This window comes from Anguilla rostrata, chromosome 2, assembly GCF_018555375.3.
Source record: "Anguilla rostrata isolate EN2019 chromosome 2, ASM1855537v3, whole genome shotgun sequence".
Taxonomy (NCBI): domain Eukaryota; kingdom Metazoa; phylum Chordata; class Actinopteri; order Anguilliformes; family Anguillidae; genus Anguilla; species Anguilla rostrata.
This window is the reverse complement of record NC_057934.1, coordinates 26,151,486-26,176,550: the sequence shown is the minus strand read 5'-3', so window position 1 is coordinate 26,176,550 and position 25,065 is coordinate 26,151,486. Positions and strand designations below refer to the sequence as shown.

The following is a 25,065-nucleotide window of genomic DNA, read 5'->3' as shown; positions in this document are numbered from 1 at the left end:
CCCAGGGTCCTATGTTCCCCAGTTCAATATTCTGTTAAAACACATTAACCCTCCTATTGTGTTCGGGTCAAATTTGACCAGTTTCAAGTTAAAATATTTCATAAATATTATCCAGTTTTTTTTTTTTATTGGAACAAGTCTTCAAAACAGTTATAGAAACACAACAAAACCAATGATTATCATTTTATTTGATTATATAGAGCTGGGGAACATAGGACCCTTTGTCATGTTCCCATTATGTGCCATATAAATCTGGGGAACATAGGACCCTGGGAACATAGGAATGACCCCTTGCAAAATAATATGTGTTGAACATAATGCGTTGTGCTATAATTAGGATGTCAATATTGCATAGTTAATTGTCCATGAATGGCTTTGCAATAAGATGGCATTCTTTAATGGCATCATTTTCTCGTGCTTTTAAAATAAGGTAGCCCAGTAAGCACAAGCCTGAATATAAATGGAATGTAAATGTCCAAAGGGGTGGAAATTTAGATCGACATGTTTTGACATAAAGGACTAGGTTAGCTCAATTCAACCGTATTTCAACTCAGGTTTTACTTCCATATGACCTGGCTCTTAGCCAGCAAGAAAACTTTCATATTGAACCAAATCTAGCTGGTGTATATTGTAGCGAAACTTTATTGAGGACAAAACCAGGAAGTAAGACAATCGTCAGATTCACTCCTTGCCATAGCAAACAGCAGAGAAGCCCCCCTGTACAGCACTGCTGGTTCGCTCAGGGTAACACATATAAAACTAAACTAAAAGCAATTCAGCTAGCACAAGAACACATATTTACACACGATAAATTCACTATTTACACGTATTTACAATTTACAGTCCCACAGGAACTATTTACAAAAGTCAGCGGGTGTCCTAGTGGCGCTTTTGGTGGATCCCAGCGCTTGCCTGGGCCTGGTGGGCGAACTCATGGGCGACCTGGAGACGCTTGCGCAACCGCTGCAGGTACCCGCACTCCGTCTCCCCCGGTCCCACGTCCCCTCGGAGGGGCCCAGAACACCAAGTCCACCGGGGTCCACAGCTCCCGGCTGAACACGAGGGCGGCAGGCTTGCATCTGGTGGACTCTTGGATGGCGGTCCTGTAGGCCCACAGGACGAGGGGGAGGTGCCGGTCCCAGTCGCGCTGGCGCTGACTGGTGAGGATGGCGAGCTGGGTAGCCAGGGTCCGATTGAACCTCTTCACCAGCTCGTCGCTCTGGGGGTGGAGAGGGGTGGTCCAGGTCTTCTTGATCCCCATGCGCCTGCAGACCTCTGCGAAGACCTCAGCCTCGCCCCTGGTCCGAATGCAGCTCCCCCAGCGCCCTGAACTGGCAGAACATCTCTTCCACGAGTTTTTTGGTGGTGGCGGTCTGCGTTCGCCTTGGACAATTTGGTGAAGTAATCCATGGTCATGAGGATGTACTGGCTCCCCGACTCAGTGCTGGGGAAGGGGCCCAAGACGTCCACCCCCACGCGCTCCAAGGGAGCCCCCACCAGATACTGCTGTAGGGGGGCGTGGGAGCGCTGGGTCAGCCCCTTCTGGACGGTGCAGGCGTCGCAGTTCAACGTCCCGGCTGCACCCCGCCCAGAAAAACCACCTCCGCAGTCAGTGGAACATCTTGGGCGACACCGAAGTGTCCGGCCCCCACCGCCCCGTGGACCAGCCGCAACACCAGGGGCCGGAGTGCCTGGGGCACCAGCAGCTGCAATAGGTTGGCCGCCTGTCCTGGTGCCGTCCACCGCCGATACAGCAGGCCCTTCCGTGGGATGAGCGTGGCCCCTGGGCGTAGTAGACCTTGGTCTCGGGTTCGAGCACCGACACCTCTGCCCACACCGGTCGCCTCCTCGCCTCCAGCCACCCCCGGACACGGGACAGCACCCGGTCAGTCCGGAGCAGGAAGCGCCTCCCACACAGGTAGGGCCGGAAGTGACGCAGGGCCTCCACCACCCCTTGGAGCTTGCGGCAGGTGACGCAATAATTCTTCTGGGGCTTGGAGAGACTACGGCTGAAATACGCCACCATCCGTTCCCCATCCACTCCCTTCTGGGACAGCACGGTGCCCAGCCCCACGTTACTGGCGTCTGTGTCCACTATGAACGGCTGGCCGGGGTTGGGGTAAGCCAGGACTGGAGCCTCGGTGAGCGCGGTGCGGAGCTGGTTGAAGGCCCCAGCACAAGTGTTGTCCCACTTGAACCGGCGACCCTTGTTTGTGAGGCGGTGGATCAGGCTCGCTATGGTGGCGAAGTTCCTCAAGTACCGCCAGTAGTAAGAGGCCAGGCCCAGGAAGCTCCGCAGCTCCATTACGTCATGAGGGACAGGCCAGTCTCTTACCGTAGCCACCTTAGCCGGGTCCGTGGCCACCCCTTCAGCACTCACCACATGCCCCAGGAAGGTCGTCTTCTTCGTCGTCTTTGGGGATCAGACGCAGCACAGCTTGGCAGATGGCGGTGAGGACTTCGCGGAGGTGGCTCAGGCCACTGCAGAAGTCCGTCGCGTGTACCAGCATGTCGTCTCCATCAGGCGCTTGAAGGTGGCTGGTGCATTGTACAGTCTGAAAGGTATCACCGTGAACTGCCACAGCCCCTGGCCGATGGTGAATGTCGTCTTGGGCTTCGCGTCTGGGGCCAGTTCTACATTACATTACATTACAGGCATTTGGCAGACGCTCTTATCCACAGCGACGTACAACAAAAGTTCTACCTGCAGCCACTGCGGAGGTCAGGCGAGTTGAACCAGCTGGAGCCGGCGATGTGGTCGAGTGCATCGTCAATGCGGGGAAGTGGGTAGGAGTCCTTCTTAGTGGCGCTGTTGAGGCGTCGGTAATTAACACAGAACTGCCATGTGGAGTCCTTCTTGGCCACGGGCACGGCTGGAGCTGCCCAGGGGCTGTTGGAGGGCTCAATGATGCTGGCTGCCGCCATCTCCCGGATCTTCTGGTCCTCTACCTGCTGCTTGGCCAGCGCTAGCCGATGGGGGCGCACCGGATGGGTGCCGTGGTGCCGTTGTCGGTCGTGTTTCACCAGCCCTGTCCATGTGCAGTCTTCATCTCTGGCCGCGAAGATGTCGACAAACTCGTCTAGCAGGTCACAGAGCTTTTGTCGCTGGTCTGTGTCGAGGCCCTCGCTGCTACGCTGCCAAAGGTCCCGTACGGCTTTCACAGTCTCGGCTGAGGGGGTGGCCAGTGGTGGCGCTGTGCCTCGGTCGCCTCTAGCAACAGGCGTGGGTCAGTGGGGCAGCAGGGGTGGCGATGCTAGAGGACCGCTCTCGGGAACCAGGGCGGCTGCGGTGGCATGCCGGTTCTGCTGGGGAGGTCGCCTGATGGCTTACTTCTCGCGGCCTTGCTGGAGGGCTACGCTCGTCTTCCCCAGGTGGATGGTGGAACCGGGGATGTCGAGCCGTGCCCCCCCAACTGGTGAGCAGGTCCAGCTCAATGATGCAGGCGTCCTGGATGTTAGCCAGCCAGAAGTCGTGGTTGGTTTCCTTGCCGCCCATTCTGACTCGCAGAGGTTGCTGGTCGGGCCTGGCAGGCTGCCTCTTCTTCGCCGGCCTCCTCCATGGCTTCGGCCTGCCGTACCCGGGGTCTGGTATCATGGCTGGGCGTCAGCACGGTCTCTGCTCTCTCTGCTTCAGCCAGGGCCTCGCTGAGGGATTGTGGTGCTGTGAGATGGACGTGCTGCTTTAGCCGCTCTGGCGTGATAGCTTGCACGAACGTCTGCAGGGCTAGCTCTTCTTGGTAAAAGCGGTTGTCTAGCAGTCGGAGGGTTGTCAGTTTGATCCCCCACCATGGGCGTGTCGAAGTGTCCTTGAGCAAGAGACCTAACCCCTAATTGCTCCCAACGAGCTGAATGAGAGGCATCGATTGTAAAGCGCTTTGGATAAAAGCGCTATATAAATGCAGTCCACTTGCCATTTACCATTTGCCTCCGGCTGGTTAGATTGTCCCTCATCCGCTCCGTGGAGGCTCACTGTCCAGAGCGCCATTCCAGCGCCAGGGTGAGGGCCGGGTAGCTGCGTCTCTCCGCAGGGCTGAGATCGAAGAGGTTCTGAACGGCCTTCCCCTCCAGTGCTAGCGCCAGGCGGATAGCTGTCTCTTCGGCTAAACTAAAAGCAACAAACACAATTCAGCTAGTCCAAGAACACAAATTTACACATGTTAAATTCAAATGGGACTCAAATGGGACTCCAAAAAAAATCAGTGCCTGGAGAGTAATTAGTTCAATGAGAAGATACAGCGGTTTTGTGCAGGCAATGCTCAGTTCAACCCTTTTCAGCATCAATGAGTTAATCACAGCCTCCTACTCATTCATGCGCAGGTGTGCCCACATATGCGGTTACGCACAGTGATGCAGACCAAATTGGAATGAAATAGATCTGATATCTTCTTCTGTGGGACTCCGAAAAAAACAGTGCCTGGAGAGTAATTAGTTCAATGTGAAGAAATTTTAGAGCTAAAAAGTTCTGTACAAAATAATTCAATTCGTAGTTTTTAATGGATTTCAATGGGGAAAATTGCTTTTCGGCACCAGAGGTTTACTAAACTGCAATACCACGAGTAACCACTGGGGTTCATGGCAATCCCTGGTACCCTGGCATCAGTTTCAGTTAGGCTACATTAAGACCATAGATATGCATGTTTAACTAGATGGTCCTGCCTTCCCGGAAGTAAGCCTCTACTGTGTGTGTTGAGAGAAAAAACATCGGAGTTTTCTTTATAGTGAATGGGGAATATTAGACGTTTGAAGCCAAAATAAAAACGTCCTCGATGGCATTTTGAAACTCGATTAATGACCGTTACGTTTCACATGAAAAGTAGATTGAGAAAATGCGCATTATGTAATAAAATATGCACATTTCAATAAATATTTTCCCAAAACTTCTGGACCAAAACAGCCATTGTTTCAGAAACTGTTGCATATAATTAAATTTATGGTCACAAAAAAACGACCGAGGTTTTCTTTGGTTGTTAAATCACCTTGGATTATTACATTGAATTCAATGAGCAGCAAGCATTTTCGCCCTCAAGGTGTTTGCGGTTACTTCCTGGGATTCACCGTCTGGTCCCTCCTACCCTCCCAAATTCTTATGTACGCTCTATGGTTGTCACGTCAGACTTCCTGATTTACGCTTTTAAATTGTTTTATTTTTATTTTTTGAAATAACAGGCATGGAAGGTTTCCAGACACCGCGTATAGCGTACTGTCTATATAACGTGATAACAAATGGTTGTTTATTTTGAACGACCTGGATGAAAACAGATAGGACGTACAGCTGCCGTAACTTCGTGACTTACTCTACGCTAACGTTGTTATGTTGATATCTCGCTATCAAATTCAGTCAGTAAAAGTTATCTAGTTAGCTTCTTATAGTTAATTTACTGTTTCAGAAAATCTATATGTTTCATTTAAGACAGTGACGTAATACGTGCTTGCTATCATTGTCAACTACCAAGCTAATGAGCGAAACCTAAAGCTAGCTTGCTACAGATACACATTTGAAACACATAGCCTACTGCCGTCTAACTTACAGTAACTCACAATGCACAGGAGAGGAGTGGGAGCTGGCGCCATCGCCAAAAAGAAGCTTGCTGAGGTAGACTAATGTAATGGAACTACCACATACCTATATGTGTAGTTATTTTATTGTGCTGTATCAAAACCTGCGATGTTGCACTGGTGTCCATGTGACGTTCACTGGATACCTATTACAAAACGGCGAAGTATTCTCTAGTCATTACATTACATTTATTTAGCTGACGCTTTTATCCAAAGCGACGTACAAAAGTCATTTTGTAAATGGGCCATTTTGAATGCAATTAACGTTATCTGTCGATGTGTAGGCGAAATATAAAGAGAGGGGCACTGTACTTGCTGAGGATCAAATTGTGCAGGTGAGTTGCAAAACCTGTTTCTTTCACTTTGTATTTTCTGTGTACATGTAATGTCGGCCAAGTTTATCTGCAACATAAATGGGCTGGTTAAATCTAATTTTAGATCCACAATTCTTAACCCTGTGAGACCCGGTGTTGCAAAAATGCAACATTTCTTTTCAGGCGCCCTAGAGACACCAATTGTTTCCCCAAATATAATTTTAGAACATTTCCTAGTTCCTAAAGCCGTATAATATATTTTTGTAACATATTTGGAGTGAAACATTTTCACACAGAGTGTCTAAAGTACACACAACATAGGCTCCTCAAGAAGATCCGCTTTGTCTCCTGTAACATCTGGATTTTCCACCACTTGAAGTAGGTTAATTACCACAGTTATATTTCATTGGGATGCCAAATGTGTGTAGTGCATGTAGATGATAACATTAAGTAAAACGAAACAATGTAAGTGTTACTTTGAGGACATTTTGACCATGTTGCAAATATGCAACATTTGGCCTGAGTGGTCATGTGTGTATTAGCTGGCAACATGCTCACGATAACAGTATGCAAGAACTGATGTCTGGTAATGTTCAAAGAGTTGTAGTGAATGTTAGCCTTGTGTTATTATTATGTTAGGTTGGAGGGTGACCAGAACCCCCCTTTGCTGGTACCCCCACCCCTACCGATACCACCGCTCCCATTCAAAATACAGGAATGGTAGTATTAGCCCTTCATTTGACAAGAGTTATAGTGTATTTTATGCCTGTGTCATTGTGTTTGGTAGTTGGAGGATGACCAACACCCCCGCCCTTGCCCCCCCCCCCCCCCCCTCCACCACCACCACCACCCCTCTTTAAAATACAGAAATGATAGTATTATCCATTTTCTTGGGGTTAACCCACAAAAATAATGGCTTGACTGAGTGTTCTTGCTTGATTGCCCATGCCTCATATGAACTTCCTGTTTTGAGGCAGAGAGAGTGAAGGTTGTTGGAGTTAGGAAAGTTTGTTGCTGAATGTTTTGTTGGTTGCACTTTTTGAGGAAGCCAATGTAATGTTACTTAGCTTGATGCAATGTTATCAAATTCTCTGACGATGTAAGCATTCACAGCTGGACCTTTTCCTAGAAGAGATTAAAATGATAAAAGTAATGTAGGAAAAACAATATGTTCTCATTAGCTACGTAATTTCAAACACAGCTATGCAATTTGGAACACAACTTCAGTCTCACCTAAAGGAGTATTCTGAGACCAACTCATCTGAGACCATTTCAAGACTGAGTAAAATTCACCCTGAATCCAAGATGGGTCTGAGACCAGCAAAAATTGGCCTCAATACCAAACTTGTCTAACTCGCTAACTCCAAAGATAACAAACTGGATAGCTGCTCAAATAGCATTGCTAGTGTTGCCAATTTGAGCCAGCTTGCTAGATATTATAGCCTAATAGATAAAACATTCTTCGTTCAACAAGTCTTTTATTTAAAGTTAGAAATATAGTAATCCAGTCAGAATTGGGGAGGGAAAACATTCAGCTCATCTGTGGTTTTTATGTGGCCATATCCTAATAACCAAAACCGGCATTGGCTCGTGACTCCTCAGTATAGTTGACTTGTGGCACATGGGTCAACTCTTGGGCCAGAGGTCACATCATCGTGTGTCTCTACCTTTCAGATGTCCAAACAGCTGGAGACATTCAAAACCCATCTGGAGGAGTTTGCTAGCAAGCACAAGCAGGAGATCCGCAAAAATGCGCTGTTTCGGGTGCAGTTCCAAGAAATGTGTGCCACCATTGGAGTCGACCCACTTGCCTGTAAGATCCATGCACCCATATCAAAGGGCATGTCGAAGTTAAAGTTTCACAACTTTCCCCTCGTTAACTTGAGTATTCATTGTACTTGACAGTGTCTCCAAGTGATCTCCAAGGCTACTGATCGATAAGCAAATTCTAGAATCAGTTTGTAGGCTGCAGTCCAAAGGGAATGGATGTCAGTTGAAACCGTTCAACCCGTCTTAACTTATGAATGAGTAAAATATCAAAAGTAATAAATATGAATGCAGTCCTTAGCAGAAATGTACCCTTTTGAGGCATTATGAACATATCTAAACATACAGTATATGAAGATAGCTTGAATTAGAGGCGGTGGAAATATAGCAATAGCATTATTATTACTATATTTAGGTATTTCAGTGAGAAATTCCTGTGAATGAGATGGGTTGGATAGGTTTAAATTTCCTTCTATTCACTTTCGGAATAATAACAATAATAATAATAACTTTTTTGTATAGCACTTTTCATACAATGGGTTGCAGCCCAAAGTGCTTCACAGAAAAGCATTTGGAATTACAAAAAAAAAAAAAAATTGTGGAATGTGGTCCAGCTTAGGGGGCTACAACCAGCAGCCTTTGGGAGCTGACATTGTCATGTGAAATCAGTACTCTCAAGGTAAGGAGAATCTGAAAAGTGAAATTATTACTTGAATACTATAAGTAGATAATAGGCAAGGTTCACTTTGCTTTGCAATGACTGCAAACCAGTGAATTGGAGCGCTCAAGTACAAAGCAGCATCTCATGGCATAGGGAACATCATAATTTGGTTACATTTATCAGAACTCAGACAGCAATTCATTGCTGTTGTATTGTTGGGATGAGAGAAAGAAGTGTGCTTTTGGAGATTGCTGTTTCGGAAAATGAATGGAAAATTAGCGAATGTAAATGTATTTTTATTCATGTTACCTTGAATAATTCTTATATCACCGATTTACCATGGTTATCACTATAAGAAGCTAAAATTTGCCTTTAACATGAAATATTTAGTTCCTGTTTAGTAGTAGTTTGTAGGCACATCACTATCTGCTCTGGCTCATACAGGTAGGTTATCCTAGGTGATTAATAATGTCAGAGTCAGTGATTTCATCGTGGATCTGCAGAGAGATTCTGTATAAAGGAAAATATTTTCTGCATCTTTCACAGCTGGAAAGGGCTTCTGGTCAGAAATGCTAGGTGTTGGAGATTTCTACTATGAGCTGGGTGTGCAGATCATTGAAGTGTGCCTGGCCTTGAAACACAGAAATGGGGGTAAGTGCTCATGGGGAGAGGGTATGTTGCCTTTCGCCCTGTGGTACCCGGGTGGTACAGTGAGTAACACCGTCACTGTCTCAGCAAGGTCCTGGGGTCGAATCCGGCCAAGGCCTAGGCTTAGGCCTTTCTGTGTGGAGTTTGTATGTTCTTCTCATGTCCGCGTGGGTTTCCTCCAGGTGTGGACAGTAACGAAGTACATTTACTTGAGTACAGTACTTAAGTACATTTTTAGAGTATCTGTACTTTACTTGAGTATTTATTTTTTTGGAAACTTGACTTTTACTCCACTACATTTTGAAAGATAAATATTGTACTTTTGACTCCACTACATTTATATGAAGGTTGTCGTTACCCGTTACTTTGAAGCATAGCTTTGAAGTCAACAGTTGAATATTTTTTTATTTTCTAAAATGCGATTGGCCACACACTGTGTTCCTCACAGGTATTTATTTACCTTTGGTAAATAAATAAATAATTTTGACCGGCAGTTTTACAAATAACTATGACAATCCAGTCCATTTAGGCTCCAGTCCATGTGTTCCTTCTAGCCAGTTACTCGCTCAACCAAACAAAAATCCGAAGAAAAAAAAAAACTCAGGAGGAACAGTCGTTTATATAGACAGTACGGAAAGAAAAATATCGTTGATTGTCTTGATTGATTGGAAGCGGATGCGGTAGGTAGTTTCGTTAACATGTAATTTCATGTATGCAACATTTTAAATAGAGGTGAATAAACAGCCCCCATGAACGCCGGCTATTATTAATGGCAACTTTGATTGCTTAAGCAAAATGAGCAGGTTGCTGGTCAGAAGCTAAGCTAGGATAGAATATTTCCCACACACATAACGTTTTATTCAGCGGCGACTGGTGAGCTGAAAATTGGTGGGGCGCAAAACTTTACTTTAAACTAACCATTGATCTCAACCTGTTTTCATTAGTAATTTTTCTTTATAATCAAGCGTGCCAACGAGCGGATTAATCAAATGACAAGTATCGTCTTCATACCGTGTTAGGGGGATTAAGTCATAAATTCAATTTATCTGTTAAAAATGCGTTTTAATCACCAAATAGTCTACACTTAACAAATAAGATACACCAGTATGTTATCTACCGTGTTAGCTTTCAGAATAACCAGCAAAAACAAAACCTGCACTTCAGTTGTGTTTACAATCTAGCCTACGCATTGCAGATATTTGCCATGAATACGAGTGCGGAGAAAGAAGTGTATCCGCAAATAATGTTGATTAAAAATGTGCACAATTTCGTACTGCAAATGAAAATAAATGTAGGCTATACGGCCTAGGCTACTCGCTAAAACTGCCTATTTGGGGAGAGCTGGCTTTATATGATAGTATTGAGTAGCCTATTTTGTGGATTAATTGTATTGATACTCAAGGAAAATCAGGGGAAGATTCTGTCGATTGTGTCGTCTACTAATGTAACGAAAACAACGCGTTTCTGTTTTTATCTCACACGTTGGTTGCAGTAGCACCGAATGTTTGACTTTAGTAATCTCGGCACGCCGGCGTGCCGACCACTAGGGGCTGTGCGCTAAGAGGTTGAAGATACCATTATTTTGAGCTGAGACATTAATTGGTTTGTACCTTTTTTCACCCACCTCCCACCGGATCTCAGGGTCCACCCACCTCCCAAATCCCAATTTAACCCCTGTCTATCATGTGTTGCTATCTAATAACAGTAAAAATCCATCTGTAAATGAGCTTCTGTAAATGCATCGTAGAAACAATACACCAGTGCGTTGACATTAAAAATAAAATGTACTTGAGTTAAAGTACTCCAGTACTTTAACTCAAGTAAAAATTTGACTGAACAACTTTCACTTGTAGTGGAGTAATATTTGACCAGGGGTATCTATACTTTGACTCAAGTAATGGAGTTGTGTACTTTGTCCACCACTGGTTTCCTCCGGGTACTCCGGTTTCTTACCACAGTCCAAAGCAGGTAGGCTAATTGGAGACTCTAAATTGCCCATACGTATTCGTGTGTGAGTGAATGGTGTGTGTGCCCTGCAATAGATTGGCGACCTGTCCAGAGTGTATTCTTGCCTCTCGCTCAATACATGCTGGGATAGGCTCCAGCACCCCCTGCAACCCTGCCCATATACACTCACCGGCCACTTCATTAGGTGACAGGAGTGGCACCCGGTGTGGTCTTCTGCTGCTGTAGCCCATCTGCTTCAAGGTTTGACGTGGTGTGCATTCAGAGATGCTCTTCTGCATACCTCGGTTGTAACGAGTGGTTATTTGAGTTACTGTTTCCTTTCTATCAGCTCAAACCAGTCTGGCCATTCTTCTCTGACCTCTGCCATCAACAAGGCATTTTCGCCCAGAGAACTGCCGCTCACTGGATATTTTATCTTTTTTGGACCATTCTCTGTAGACCCTAGAGATGGTTGTGCGTGAAAATCCCAGTAGATCAGCAGTTTCTGAAATACTCAAACCAGCCCGTATGGCACCAACAACCATGCCATGTTCAAAGTCACTTAAATCACCTTTCTTCCCCATTCTGATGCTTGGATTGAACTTCAGCAGATCGTCTTGACCATGTCTACATGCCTAAATGCATTGAGTTGCTGCCACGTGATTGGCTGATTAGATATTTGCATTAACGGGTGCAGTTTGCAGTTGAACAGGTGTACCTAATGAAGTGGCCGGTGAGTGTATATCTCGATGTATAGATATATGGATGGATGGATAGATGGAAATGCTATATTTATAAACTTAGTTTCAGAATTAATGCAATATTTTGCAGCAACATAGTAAATGTAAAATGTAATATATGTAATATCAACATAAACAAAAATAATTGGTATTTGTTTTAAATAATCAAGAGTCATCATGACATCTACCTACAGTATATGTATTAGTTCATACCTACGTAAATGAGCAATCTAATGTGTCTAACTGTTGGAAATTTTATAATCAGCCTGAACATGTATTTGTTTGTTCAGTATATATACAGTATATATAAATGTTTTACATAAAATTATAATATGAGTGCAAAGAAAAACATTTTTTCACTTATATACTTTAATTTAATTACTGATGGTCACATATTGTCATTACCACCCGTGGTCAAGGAGATAACTATTTCAAATACATTTTTACAGACAAAAATAGATCTGAGAAACACTGAAAAATGAGTAGAGTCCTTAACTTCTTGTTTAAGCAGTGTTTCATAGTTTGTGCCAGTACTGTACAATCCAAACTACAGAAAAATAGTACTCTCAATTTGACTTTTTACTTGATCTTGCTGGCTGCATGCAAACGTAGTGTGGACGTTTTGGTCATGCAGTGTTCATCAGCATTGAACAAACAATTATTCCATATATGAACATAATATGTTAATGGAAAGTAGTCATACAATATTTGCAGTAGTCCAAAATAGCAATAATATATATGCTAAATTTATAAGCAAAGCAGGACTAACTAAATGGAACTGATGAATACAGTCCCACACAAGGACCCTGAGAGATTTCTTCATACATGGAATGTCAAGCACTTTTTTAAAGTAAAAAAAATTGAAAAGAAGCTAATAGACTGTCGCACAGGTTCAACATTTACCTGTTTAAACATACTAGTGCTGTGTTGAAGAACTGTTAGGGACAGTGTAGGGATGTTATCTGTTAATTGATTAACTGTTAATCATTAATTAGAATGTTGATCAATTAACTTTTATTGATTAACAATTACATTTCAATAAACCGTTTCAATGAATAACCTAACATTGATGATTAGATTTTGCAATTGAGAGAAATCTCTGTAGTTAGACACAAATCCCTTCAGTTCCCTTGACTGGCAGCATTAACAAAACGTTATTGGTCTATTCCTGGAACATCGGTGTCATCTGAGCACGTCTTCTCAGCTGCCATTCTCACCTTCACCAGACTGCGCATCAGACTGACACCCAGATCTTGTGGACATGCTCATATTCCTTAACAAAAATGCATATGTTCATGTTGTTCTTGCTAGTGCTATATGGTACAGCCTTCAGGAATTGTTGAGGGTCTCGCACTTCATTTTATTTCAAGCCTTTTCTTACATTTTTTGTTTGCTGCACATCAAAAGGCCAACAAAGTTGGGAACTTGCAATATTTTGTTATATGAATAGCCTACCACTTGCACTATAGAATACGATTTACACTTGAATAGATCAGTGCTCATTTTATTATGAGACTGTGTTAGCAGCAACACGTGTTGTCATAGACATAAAAAACAAAACAACCAAAGCTGTTAATTTGTTTTGTACAAAGTAAAGCTTTAATAAGCAGCATTAACCAGTTGAGGCCGCAAGACGCAAATTGTGTCAAAAAGCACTCCCTTTAGTCTGTGAAATAACTCTTATTTCTGAACATAGGATCATTTTCTTTTCTTTTTTGTTATGCAGGGGAGACGTGTGACTCTCAAATATGTTGAATCTACCGACATTAAAGTCACGGAGCCAACTTTTGCTGTGTTTTCACCGTTTCGTTTCCACGAGTAGTATATTTTAAGAGCTCTTAGAATATTTTATGTAACTGAAACAGATGTTCCTGTTATTTTTAAATGTAATGTTATTATTTACAGAAATGGAGAAAATAAATCTCTGATTTGTCATTTCTGAGCATTGGTGGGTAGTAAGCAAGCTAGGTAAAAATCTGTTGGGAAATAAATTTTTGGGTACACACATTTTTTAAATTTAAGATAAATCATACATCATTTTAAGGATTGGCCTGTCCTTGAAGTGGTTTTCGGAGTGTATTCCAGCTGGACTTTGATGCTAGGTGACCAAAAAATCATGATGCCCCTGTCTGTATAAATGTAACAGCTGTTACAATTATACCGCCTCTGAGTTGCTATAACAAACAACATGATTTTTTGCTGTTTTATGTTTACAAAATTCCATCTAAAGAGAAAACGAGTGGGTTGGACATGGAGAGGGCTTCAGATTTGGAGATTAGGGACACTATGTTGTGTTGAAAACTAAACGTATCTACATGCAGTGTCCTTTTGCGGAGGCCTTAGGCATTTTAAATGGTGAATAATGTTTATATTAATTTTACTCATGATCTTGTTAGAGTTTTTAAGTTAGTTCAGTATTTAAATTGAAATGTTTTCAGCTAATTTGCTTGCTGTGTTGACATAGCCATATCTTCGGGATGCTCCAAGTGATTCTTGGAAAAGAAACAACCATCTGGGTCACAGGCAGTTATAATGAGCACACACCAGATTGGTCTGTATGGTAGGCTATTTGCTTTTTGAAAGCTTACCTGGGTGTTAAGAAACAAACACAAGTAGTTTTCCTCATTGGTTTGAACGTTATCACCTCCCAAAGGAACGGAACAATCACGGAAAGTGATACTGGTAACCATGGTAACTCACTTTGTGGTAAGTTACGAAGTTACTTGCGCTTCAGTGTTTACGCAGTCTTTTTTCATGAATATTTCCCCATGTTTCATAATCTGATAATGTGGCTGGTCTCATGTTACCATTGGAAATGTGTTTCCTTGATTAACGTTAGTATGTGCAGAAAAACAACCTGCGCAGGCACATTATAGGTCATGTTCATTCACTGTTAGAATTATTCCACACCTCTGTTACAGTCATATCGACTAGGTGGTATGAGTGAAACATCGACTTTGGTTTTAATTATATCCAACGCGATTAAGTCATGAATGTAATTGAAATGGCTAATGACTACTGATATATTAGAGCTGTTTGAAGTAAAATTTCATAGTGCTAGGCTAAAAAGCTGCTGCATTTATGGCGACGCTCCCCTACTCTTCATTTTCCACACTGACATTTTATATTTGGAGAATATTCATAGAAAAGGTCTGCAATGCGCAGGTTTTTTAATGTAAACTATTTTGAAGTACGTGTTTTGTCAAGTGTAGGCTCTCTCTCTCTCTCACACACACACACACACACACACACACACACACACATACTCAGGTTGGATAGCTATCATGGTTTCTGTTCAAATAAAATGTTATGGCAGAACAAATGTATGTTTTGTCATTAAAATGTTGAGTTACTGGTGACTTCGGAAAACAACTAGCCCTAATTTGAGTCTAAATAATTGTCGTTTATTTAAATGATGTGGTCTTCAATGTTATTTTCATTTAAAAGACAGCAGTGGAAGCTATTTTGGTTGGTATTATTGCTTCATTCATTCAAAACATTCCAATCACACGTGATAGCAAATGTGGTTACTGCAGCATACTGCCAGGTTAGATAATGGCTTCTATTTCTGTAATTAGGCTATTTATTGATAATAAAATGAAGTGTTTTTAAAAGACGGGCCGTTGTTGCATTATAAATGTAACCACAAGCCTAGTTTTTAAAAACAACAGAATGGAACAAGCGCTTATTTCTCCGTTTTTCCCTTAACATTAGGGGAGGTGCTAGGTAACTGAGGGGAAGTCTTACTTGTAATGTCTAATCAAAACATAAGTTCATTGTTCTTTGTCAGTCCAGGGACTTCACTGGAGTGTGAGCTGTGAAGTGTGATTGACTTTACCAGATCAACTGTCTCTGATGTCTTGCTACCATCTAGTGGCAGGAGTAAAGTGCCAGCACTGGACTTGCATGATCTGCACAACAGGGAGACTCTATAACTGGCTCCAGTTATATGCATCAGTCAGTCACTCAAGAGATAATGAGAAATCAATGCATGAATTGAAATTGGGTACTATGGCATGTTTTAAGCACCAATAACTGCAACCACTGAATTTGTGGAAATCTGCTTTACATACAGTGCGCTCTACAATGTTTGGGAGCAAGACATTTTTTCTTGATTTACCTCTGTACTCCACAGTTTTAGATTTGTAATAAAACAATTTACGTGTGGTTAAAGTAATAATCTCGAAGATTTTCATTAAAATAAATGTCTTTTAAGTCACTATCGCTGCATTGGGTAACACAATGGTGATTGAGCCTATTTTTATATTAATTTATACTATTATTATTATCATAATTCATGATTAAAAAACTTGGTGTCTGTGGCGACATTCCCGGGAAAAAATCGCAAGCGGCGCACAGTTAGTGACCCGTTTTTCACCACCCGTCAGTGGTTGGTCCGCCAGAGAGGGTAGGCGGAACTAAAAAACTTGGTGTCTGTGGCGACATTCCCGGGAAAAAATCGCAAGCGGCGCACAGTTAGTGACCCGTTTTTCACCACCCATCAGTGGTTGGTCCGCCAGAGAGGGTAGGCGGAACTAACGCAACAGGCTCGCTCTTCAACTCACTTGTGTGTGGGCGGCGTACTGTTTTTTCCGGTGTCTGCATGTGTTATAATAACAGAGAAAGGGGGGTTGGGGGAGTTATGGAACCCTACAAAGGTTTTGTGTAACATGAGAGATCATATTATTTGTTGATGTAGATTTCGTATTACATTTAATGACAATGTAACTTTACTAAATTACATAGCTTTTTGCACAGCTAACGCTAGCTACCGGACCATGTCAAGAAAGACAACATTAGTTTAGACAACGTTGCGCACAGTATCCATCTCTCATATCAGGTAACGTTGCGTTAGCTAGCTAGCTAATGTAATTAACACAATCTAATGTCGGCTAACAATTAGAAAAAAACGCTAGCTAACGCTACCGACCGGTACCGACCTCGCAAACCGTCTCTCGAATGCAATGCTACCTTGTTGCAACGTTGCAATGTAGCTAACTTAAGGCCAGTTCAGATCAATGATTCGCAACGAGACTGGGTGCAACTTGCAAAATTCCAAGACGTCTGATTGTAAACGTTCTAAAACTGCACTTGGCGATTTGACAAGGACGGTCTTTTAAAACCTCAGGGCAGGCAACGGCTCTGCAACTAACCAGTTCACACCGCTGCAATTTTCTCTGCAACATTCTAAAACCGTTTCGCCTCGTTGCGAATCATTGATCTGAACTGTTACCGTTATTTACATTGCCATCGAGTTCATCAATATATTATAATGATCAGAATAAAGCCGGGGTATGTGGAGCAGAGCCGGGTCTGATTTCTGAAGATGTCATGCAGGAGAAAACTAAATAAAAGAATACGGCAGTATGGATTAGCATTGTTATTATTTTATTACGCTTCCTCATATGTTCCTTCAGCCTTTATGCCCTTTTTGATGAAATCTCCTTTGTTTTTGTTTTATTCTTCTTGTTCTGATTGCTAATTTAACACCCAGCTCAGCTTTATTCTCGAACAGTTTAGCTAGCAAAACCAGAAACACCAGGGGTAACATTTTGCAAGGCAGTTGTTTCAAAAATACCACACAACAATCATTCACGAAAAAGACTGCTTATTGTGCACGAGATACATAATTGCACGAGCCACAGTGAATCCCGAAAATTCTTCTCTGCAGTGTAAAGATGTTCATAACGGGCAAAAGGTGGATAAAGAACGTTTGCAGAAATTGATCATCACTAATTCTACCCCAGGTTTGCTACGGCATTTTAACCCGGCTCGGCAGTGTAAAGACATCTTGAGTTAGCCTAATGTTAGACAACGAATGAGTATGTACATAACGTTAGTTCTATAACAACCGTTTTTTATTCAGTAAATAGTAAGTATTATAGTTGGCATGCCAACTGACTGATGTCACACAGGCGACACTGGTTGTATCCGGTTGGATCTATGGGAAGTGAGGTCCAAAAACACACCTGCAATTACCGCTTCTCGCCATTGGCACCGCCATAGAGAACGAAACTGAAATCTTCGAGATTGTCACTTTAAAATTCAGATTTTCTTTTATTAATGGGTGTTTTTATGCATTTTGGTTTCACTTTGCAGAAATGACAAACTTTTTATGGATATCCCCTGATTTCACGGCTACATAATGCTTGGGACAAATGGTGACGCAGGTGTTTCTGAGTGTGTTCATTTGCTTTAGTGCAGGTATTAAAGACCTTTCAGCATCTAGTCTTGATTCTAGGTTTCTGTTTGCCTTTGGAGTTTGTTATTGACATTTGTCAACATGAGTACCAGAGTTGTGCTAATAAAAGTCAAGGAAGCCATTATGAGGCTGCGAAATGAGAAGAAAACTGTCAGAGACATTGACCAAACCTTAGGCTTACGAAAATCAACTGTTTAGAACATGATTCAAAAGAAAGAGCGCTGGTGAGCTCAGTAATTGCAAAGGGCCTAGTAAACCAAGTCAGACCTCTACTGTTAATGACCGAAAAATGATCACTGTAATGAAGAAAAAACCCCAAAACACCTGTCCAATAGATCAGAAACACTCTTCAGGAGGCAGGCATGGATGTGTCAGTGACAGTGAGTCCACACTGCTAGATGCAAACCATTAGTTTGCCTCGGAAACAGGATGGCCAGGATACAGTTTGCTATGAAGTACCTGAAAGAGTGTGCAGAGTTCTGAATCCAATCCTCTGTGACACCTCAACACTTAATGTGCATATTAATTCTTGCCTGTAGCAAAGCTTTGCCTTTGTATGTTCTGACTCTGTAGTGTTTATGTAAATTTTCTGTATGTGCAGTCTCTCCCATGAACAGGCAATATCCATTTGCTACCATGAATGAGGCTGTTTATGAAACAAGTTGCAATCTGAAATGATGTCTGCTATGTGGAAGGTTTACCAAGTGGAATCTGAAAGCAGACCTACAGCCACTTGCAACATTTGCAATGCCAGTGTTATGAGCGGTGGCATTAGCACAGCTTCATACAATAAAACTAATTTGATAAAACATCTGAGGAATCGCCACTCAAAGGAATATGCCAACTTTTTGCTGCTATTTTTAATATTTTACTGGAATCTTCAAGCTAGATGATAATGCTTCTGCACCACTTTAAAGTACTTTATTATTTTTAGCTTACCTATTGTTGCCGATATGAATTCATGCAGCAGTATATGGTTTTGCAATACCATTGTCAATGGTATTTTGTTTTTAATCCAATTAATTATTAAAAATTGCATGTTTCAACATTATGATAAAGAATTTGTAACGTACATTTATGGTGAATTGTCTGGTTTGAATGAAACTCACCATTTCATAAAACAAAACATGACATTGCAAACAACACGCCCGGTGAAGTTTGTGGAAACGTGATGGAGTCAGCACCAAGGTGTGAATAAAGAAAAAAAGGAAACAAAGCCAATATACCATATGATAAAAAACATTTGATAATTGTAGATGTGGTATATCACCCAGTCTTATCTAGAAGTATGTTTTTTCATTCAAGTACCTAGAAGCTTGGCATTTTTAATATTTTGCTTGAATATTTTGAATATTAACATTTGCAGGCTGAATGTAGGGTTTTTTTGTTTACTGTCCAATTTATGAATGTTATTCAACATTTCACACCAATCAGCGTTCAGGCTCCCAATAAAAATAGTGAAATTGATTATTATGATTTATTCTTAATTTTCTACAGTCACTGTAGGCTTTCAGTTTACTTCTCATATAATTTGTTTTGGAAAATCAAGTCCCGTCATACCGTCAATAATATGAGTTATATTTTTGTCATATTCCCAGCTCTACTTCAGAGCCTGTAACAATTGATGCATTAGGTGCATTAATAGACAATTTAAGAAAATAAATATAGCCAGCCTGTACCTGTGTGCCTGTATTTAGGCTTATTTATTCTCAGAATCATTTATTTTCTGTACAGTTTGTTTGAGCTTCTCTTGCCTGCGCTGGAATTCTTTTACAGATTTTTAAGCCAAGCTGTGTGTTCTTGTGTGTAGGCTAGCTACACATGAAAGATACTTTAATCTGATTCCTTACAGTGGGGTACATTGATATGATATGCTACAAAGTACTTAACATGACTACTTTCATTTACATAACATTATATGACCCAGACATAAAAATATAAAGCGCTGTAATGTCTACTTTGTGAAACCTAAATGTATAAAAATAGCCTGTAATAAAAGCAGAGAATCTGCACTTTAACCACTTGTGAATTGTTTGAGTACAAATCTAAAATTGAGTACAGAGCCAAAGCAAGAAATAAACAAACATGTCTTTATCCCAAATATGATGGAGGGAACTGTATGTCAGTAATCAATAATTTACACAAGTAGGGACAATCTCATATGCATGGGTATGTAATATTGCATATAATGGTTGGCCCAACTCTTCCAGAGTTAGGGCTGAAGAAATAAGAAGCTTGCTCCCAAATTATGGTGTATGTAACAACCTATTGCCCCTGTCTGTTTTATATTAGGCCTTATTACCTTGGATGAACTTCACCACAGAGTGCTAAAGGGCAGAGGGAAGTTTGCTCAGGATGTCAGCCAGTAAGTACAGGACAAATTAACGTAAATTGATCAAGGATATCAAAAGACGGTTATAGTTGGTTTTCATAGAGAACATTTTAACTATTTGCACGTTGAAAGATAAGGGATTAAACTGAATTTTGAAGGATAAATTCACCCAAAAATGTAAGAAAAAAAGGTATGTATATAATTCCCTGCTTCATTAGATGGTGCTTCTAAACGCTAGGCAAATGACTCCTGATAACACCATTGGAAAGTCCATTCTTGTTAAATACAGGGACTATGTGGACATTGACATTAGCACATTTTCAGCCAGTCATAATTATTTTTGCCATTTCAATGTCAACCGTATATTCATGTGCAGGTATTTTACCTCAATTATGCTAGTCAGCATGTCAATAGAGTAAAGTTTACCTTCAAAGGCTGTGTAGTCACACAAACCTTCAGGTGTTTGCCTTGCCTCAAGCTAGCATAGGTCATTATATTCTTTGACTGTAATGTGTATGAGATTTTTGTGAAACACATCATGGGAATTGTATTAAAAGGCAAAACCGAACTGGATTTTGTGTAAAATAGAACTGTGAAATATACAATTTAAAGCTCCAGTAAGGTCTGCATTATGTATAGTACTACTGCAAAACCATAGGTAACAACATATACATTCAACAGAATGGGGTAATTTTTTTCTTTGAAGTTCATTAGGCTACACATAGGTACTTTTTTGTACATGTGGCAAAATAATATACATGACTGCAGAAACATATTTAATATAAAGCTATACCCAGCTCAATTTGTGTAGTCTAATCCAAACTTCAGTGTCATTGCTGACTTTTTCAACATGTCAGCAAAATGACATAACATGCACTACATGACAATTGAAATTAATAAACAAAAGGTAGCAATTTAATATAACGTGATGTTGGAAGAGTGAAATAATTTTCTGGGTCATATTAGGATCCAGTCAGCAATATGCCTGTGAAATTCTTGTACAACTCCCCCAGAGATGATTTGGTACGAGCCATTAAGAAGCTGAAGGCCATGGGGAATGGCTTTGGGATGATTCCTGTGGGAGGTTCCTATCTGGTACAGTCAGTCCCAGCAGAGCTGAACATGGACCACACAGTTGTTCTGCAACTGGCCGAGGTAAAGCAGGGAAAATGGAAATAGTTCCTGTGGTTTCATTCTAGTAGAGCCGTGTAGTACGAGCTAATAGCTGTCACAAGTTACTTAATTCTAAAACCAGTTAAAAGTTTGTTTGCATTTGCTTGTAAGTACAGTGATTTGGTTAGTTGTTCTCAAACTGAAGACTGTTATTGCCGTTTCAGTAACCAGATTTCTAATAATTTTTTTAATTAAAAAAATCTGAAAATGAAAAAGGGAGCTGAGAAAAGTGATAGTAGGGTCTTACCTGAATCCCTTTGTACCATCCACAGAAGAAAGGCTATGTGACAGTGAGCGAGATTAAGGAGAGCCTGAAGTGGGAGCGTGAGCGTGCTTGCCATGTGCTGGTAAGTGAAACTAATGCAGCCTGTCCTATGGTGCTAGTGAATGCTACTTAACCCTGTGAAGAGTAGATTTTTTTATTATTTTTTTTAATTTAACATTTAAGCCAGTTTTCTAGAACTCCATTGCTTTCAGTACCAGTAGTGGCTGTTTCATCAGCATTAGAATGTTTAGTTAAGAACATTCTAATCACATATTTGTGACCTTACACCTTAAAAGGATAAATGCTGTGAATACCACTGGGAGGCGGAGCTGTATTACTGTGTATTATTGATTCAAAGAACAAAAATGGTGGAATTTAAGGAGAAAAGGGAGTCAAAGGAAGTAAAGAAAGAAAAATGGATTGTGTAATGGTTTAAGGGAGAGAGAAAGTTAAGTAGAGGGTCGGTGAATGTATAGCAAGATGGGTACAGTGCTAGGAATGGGACCGTAATGTAGTCCATCAGCCTTCTAATACCAAATTGGTGCTTTGACCCTTTCAGGACCACTTACTAAAAGAAGGCTTGGCCTGGCTGGACTCACAGGCTGCTGGAGAACCTCAATACTGGCTGCCTGCCCTCTTTTCAGAGTTGTCTTCTCGTGATGTTACACCAGAAGAGGCCAATCAGATGGTGCCATGAGAAAGAGGAAGGGGTTGTCTTGGACCCTGCAAGTGACCTCTAGTACTTAACCAGAGATTAATTCCTCTGTCACTTTCATCTTGAGGTTGTGAGGTGTACCTGTTCATCAGTGGCCCCCCAACTATAAATTTATATGCATTGTGTGTCCCAAGATCTGATCGTTCTCAATGTAAAATTGCAATGGAATAAAAATACATACAAACACCAAAGCTTACTAAACCAATTTGTCCTTCATTGTAATAAATTAATGTTTTGAGCATAAAAAAGCCAGCGAACTCCATGTACTCTCAATATCTGTAAAATCCAAAAACCAAATGCTAGTGGTTGGCTAATCTTTGCCGTATGTTGCATAGTTGACTACTAATCTTGACAAAAGGGGCGCTTAAAAAACAAAATAGGTGCTGCAATATAGCTATGTAATTCAGTAGGCTACAGGCAGCTTGTTCAAGGAAAAAGCTATCTAGTTGAACTAAATCTACCTGATATTGGTGCTGTAAGAAAGGTCATGGGCCAATCAAACTCAATAGGTCTCTTGGGAACATGAATATGCACAGAAGAGGAAAGGTCATGTGGTCAACAAAATCAATTGAAATGAATATTTTTACACAAAAAATAAAGCATTTTACAAGACAAAGGGACATGAAGTTACCATGGGAAAATATCGCAGGATATGCTTACATTATTGCATGCTTTCCTCTTGTTCTTTCTTCACTCCTTAGCTCACTGTAATTTGTGTCAGTGATTTGCATAAGGGGCCACATGTAAGGAATGAGCTTGTATGCTTGCATGTCCACTTCTGGAATTCTGTGTTTATATTTAAAGCTGCTCTGATCTTGCATGTTAATAAATGAGTGCAGTGGCTGAAGGAGTTCATCCGCCAGGTCTGCCTTTCATTCTTTAATTGAAATTAGATTACTGTTGTCAGAAGTAGGTCTTCAAATTGAAGAGGAACTTTCATGCCTTCGTGAGAGACTGCCAGAAGGGATGAGTGAGCAGAAGACAGCAGTGCAGACAGCCACTCCACAATGAGAAAGGGCTAGTGGTGGGGAGGGAATAATGGGTTTGCTGTGGGGTGATACTGCGCAAAAGGTACATGAGCAGAAAATTCTATTTCTCACGGCTGCAACCCACCCCCCTGCTAGAGATGGCAGGTTTGCCATCTCACGCGGTGCAAGCAGAGCCTGCAGTGTGCCTGCTGGAGACTGCGGGAACCCTCTGTTTAGCCTAGCAAGCTCTATTAGCGAGTCGGTGGCACAGAGTTCGACTGCTAGTTCTGCCAGACCCTGCTCACCAGGCTAAAGAGCAAGAGCTGTGGGCCCTAGCTATTAGCATTGAGGAGACTAGTGGAGCTTTTAGCGGTGGCACGGGAGGTCAGGGGAACGCTCCGCTAGCCCCAGTGGGGCATCTCCGTTGAGTTGCTAAAAACCGGTTAGTGGGGCCCCACGTGATAGCCCAGCGGGTATGGTAAACCCTCCGGTAACTACATTGATATGTGTACTGCTCAGCACCAAAGTGTGGTGGTTTGACAGAAAAGGGAGCAGACAAGATTACCTAGCACAACAATGACGAGCCCCATTCGTGAGTCTCAGTTAGGTGCTGGCCTGGCGGTTCAGGGAGGCAATATCAATAATCGCTCTCAAAGAGCAGTTGGACTCGAAGGAGGAACAGCCCAGGGAGAAACTGGGAATGCACTATACACTACGGACAATTCAACGATCCTATTCACAGCTCAATGGCTCAGCCCGAGGAAGCCTGGCCCTTGACATTCTGGAGGGGGCTTCTTCCAGCTCACATTGCAGCAGGTCCACATTGCCAGTCCAGACAATCTTGAGTGAGGCGCTGGCGCAGGCTGAGGACTACGGTGAGCATCATTTTCCCCTTGGAAAGCCTGTGGGCCTCTCTGGCAGTGCAGGTCTACATTACTGTCAGCTAAATGTAGTAAAAGGATTGTATTAACGAGGCTATGGACAGCATAGGTTCTACTTGGTTTAGCTCACTCAACCTACTACTAGCAGGTCCCTCTCACTGCGCAATGCCTTTCGGGCTTATTAATTGACCTGCCACGTTTGAGCGGCTAATGGAGTGAGTGTTAGAATGCATGCCAGCTTGTGTTGTCTAAGTAGATGATATACTGGTGCATTCCCCTAGTTTTGACGCAGCGTTAGCTAATCTGCAGCTAGTGTTGAATTATTTGCGAACACATTCGCAAAGCCAACCTCAAACTTAACCCAGCTAAGTGCCAGTTGCTCCGGAGAAAGACGTGCTTCTTGGGCTATGTCATAGGAAAAGGGGGTGGTGGCCACTGACCCAGCTAATGGTGGTAAAGATATGGCCTCTTTAAGGCGCAATGAGAGGTCCGCAGCTTCCTTGGCCTAGCCTCATACTACAGACGCGTCATTAAAGACTTTGCTAGCACCACCACTCTGCTGCATGCGATTACTGAGAATTCAGACGTTTCAGTGGTGTCCAGCCTGCCACCAGCTCTTTTGCTGCCTCCATACTGCCCTGGTCATAGCCCTGTTTCTAGCTGTGTGTGAACCATAACAAACCATTCACTGATGCTAGCAATGTAGGCATTGGGGAAGACGGGGGGCGATGTGCTGCCACAGCCCACAGAAGAATGGGAGAAAGGGGCGGCATACTTCAGTCCTGTTTGCATGGCACCATCACCAGGTGGGAACTGTTGGCAGTGGTGGCAGCAGTACAACATTTCAAAACATATCCAAAGTGCCATGACTTCAAGGTCCATACAGACTTTGCTGC

At 42.2% G+C, this 25,065-nt stretch overlaps 1 protein-coding gene across 2 annotated transcripts; it reads left to right on the top strand.

The window, feature by feature from the left end:
- Positions 1-5,064: 5,064 nt before the first annotated feature.
- On the top strand, positions 5,065-22,511 carry snf8 (SNF8 subunit of ESCRT-II). 2 transcript variants are annotated; one of them, XM_064324517.1, is made up of 8 exons: positions 5,065-5,088; positions 5,841-5,891; positions 7,545-7,683; positions 8,845-8,949; positions 20,128-20,200; positions 21,181-21,322; positions 21,613-21,687; positions 22,165-22,511. In XM_064324517.1, the coding sequence occupies exons 3-8, from the start codon at positions 7,545-7,547 to the stop codon at positions 22,300-22,302; spliced, it is 672 nt and encodes a 223-aa protein (XP_064180587.1). In that variant the 5' UTR covers positions 5,065-5,088; positions 5,841-5,891; the 3' UTR covers positions 22,303-22,511. The 2 variants fall into 2 exon arrangements, with proteins under 2 accessions (XP_064180587.1, XP_064180586.1); XM_064324516.1 differs by lacking the exon at positions 5,065-5,088 and adding an exon at positions 5,095-5,593.
- The last annotated feature ends 2,554 nt before the right edge of the window (positions 22,512-25,065 follow it).

Bases quoted from the DNA above. Each gene is read 5' to 3' on its own strand.
- snf8 (XM_064324516.1), top strand. From the start codon at position 5,540: ATGCACAGGAGAGGAGTGGGAGCTGGCGCCATCGCCAAAAAGAAGCTT. The intron at 5,594-5,840 runs GTAGACTAATGT...GTCGATGTGTAG, and splicing joins CCAAAAAGAAGCTTGCTGAG to GCGAAATATAAAGAGAGGGG. The intron at 21,688-22,164 runs GTAAGTGAAACT...TGACCCTTTCAG, and splicing joins AGCGTGCTTGCCATGTGCTG to GACCACTTACTAAAAGAAGG.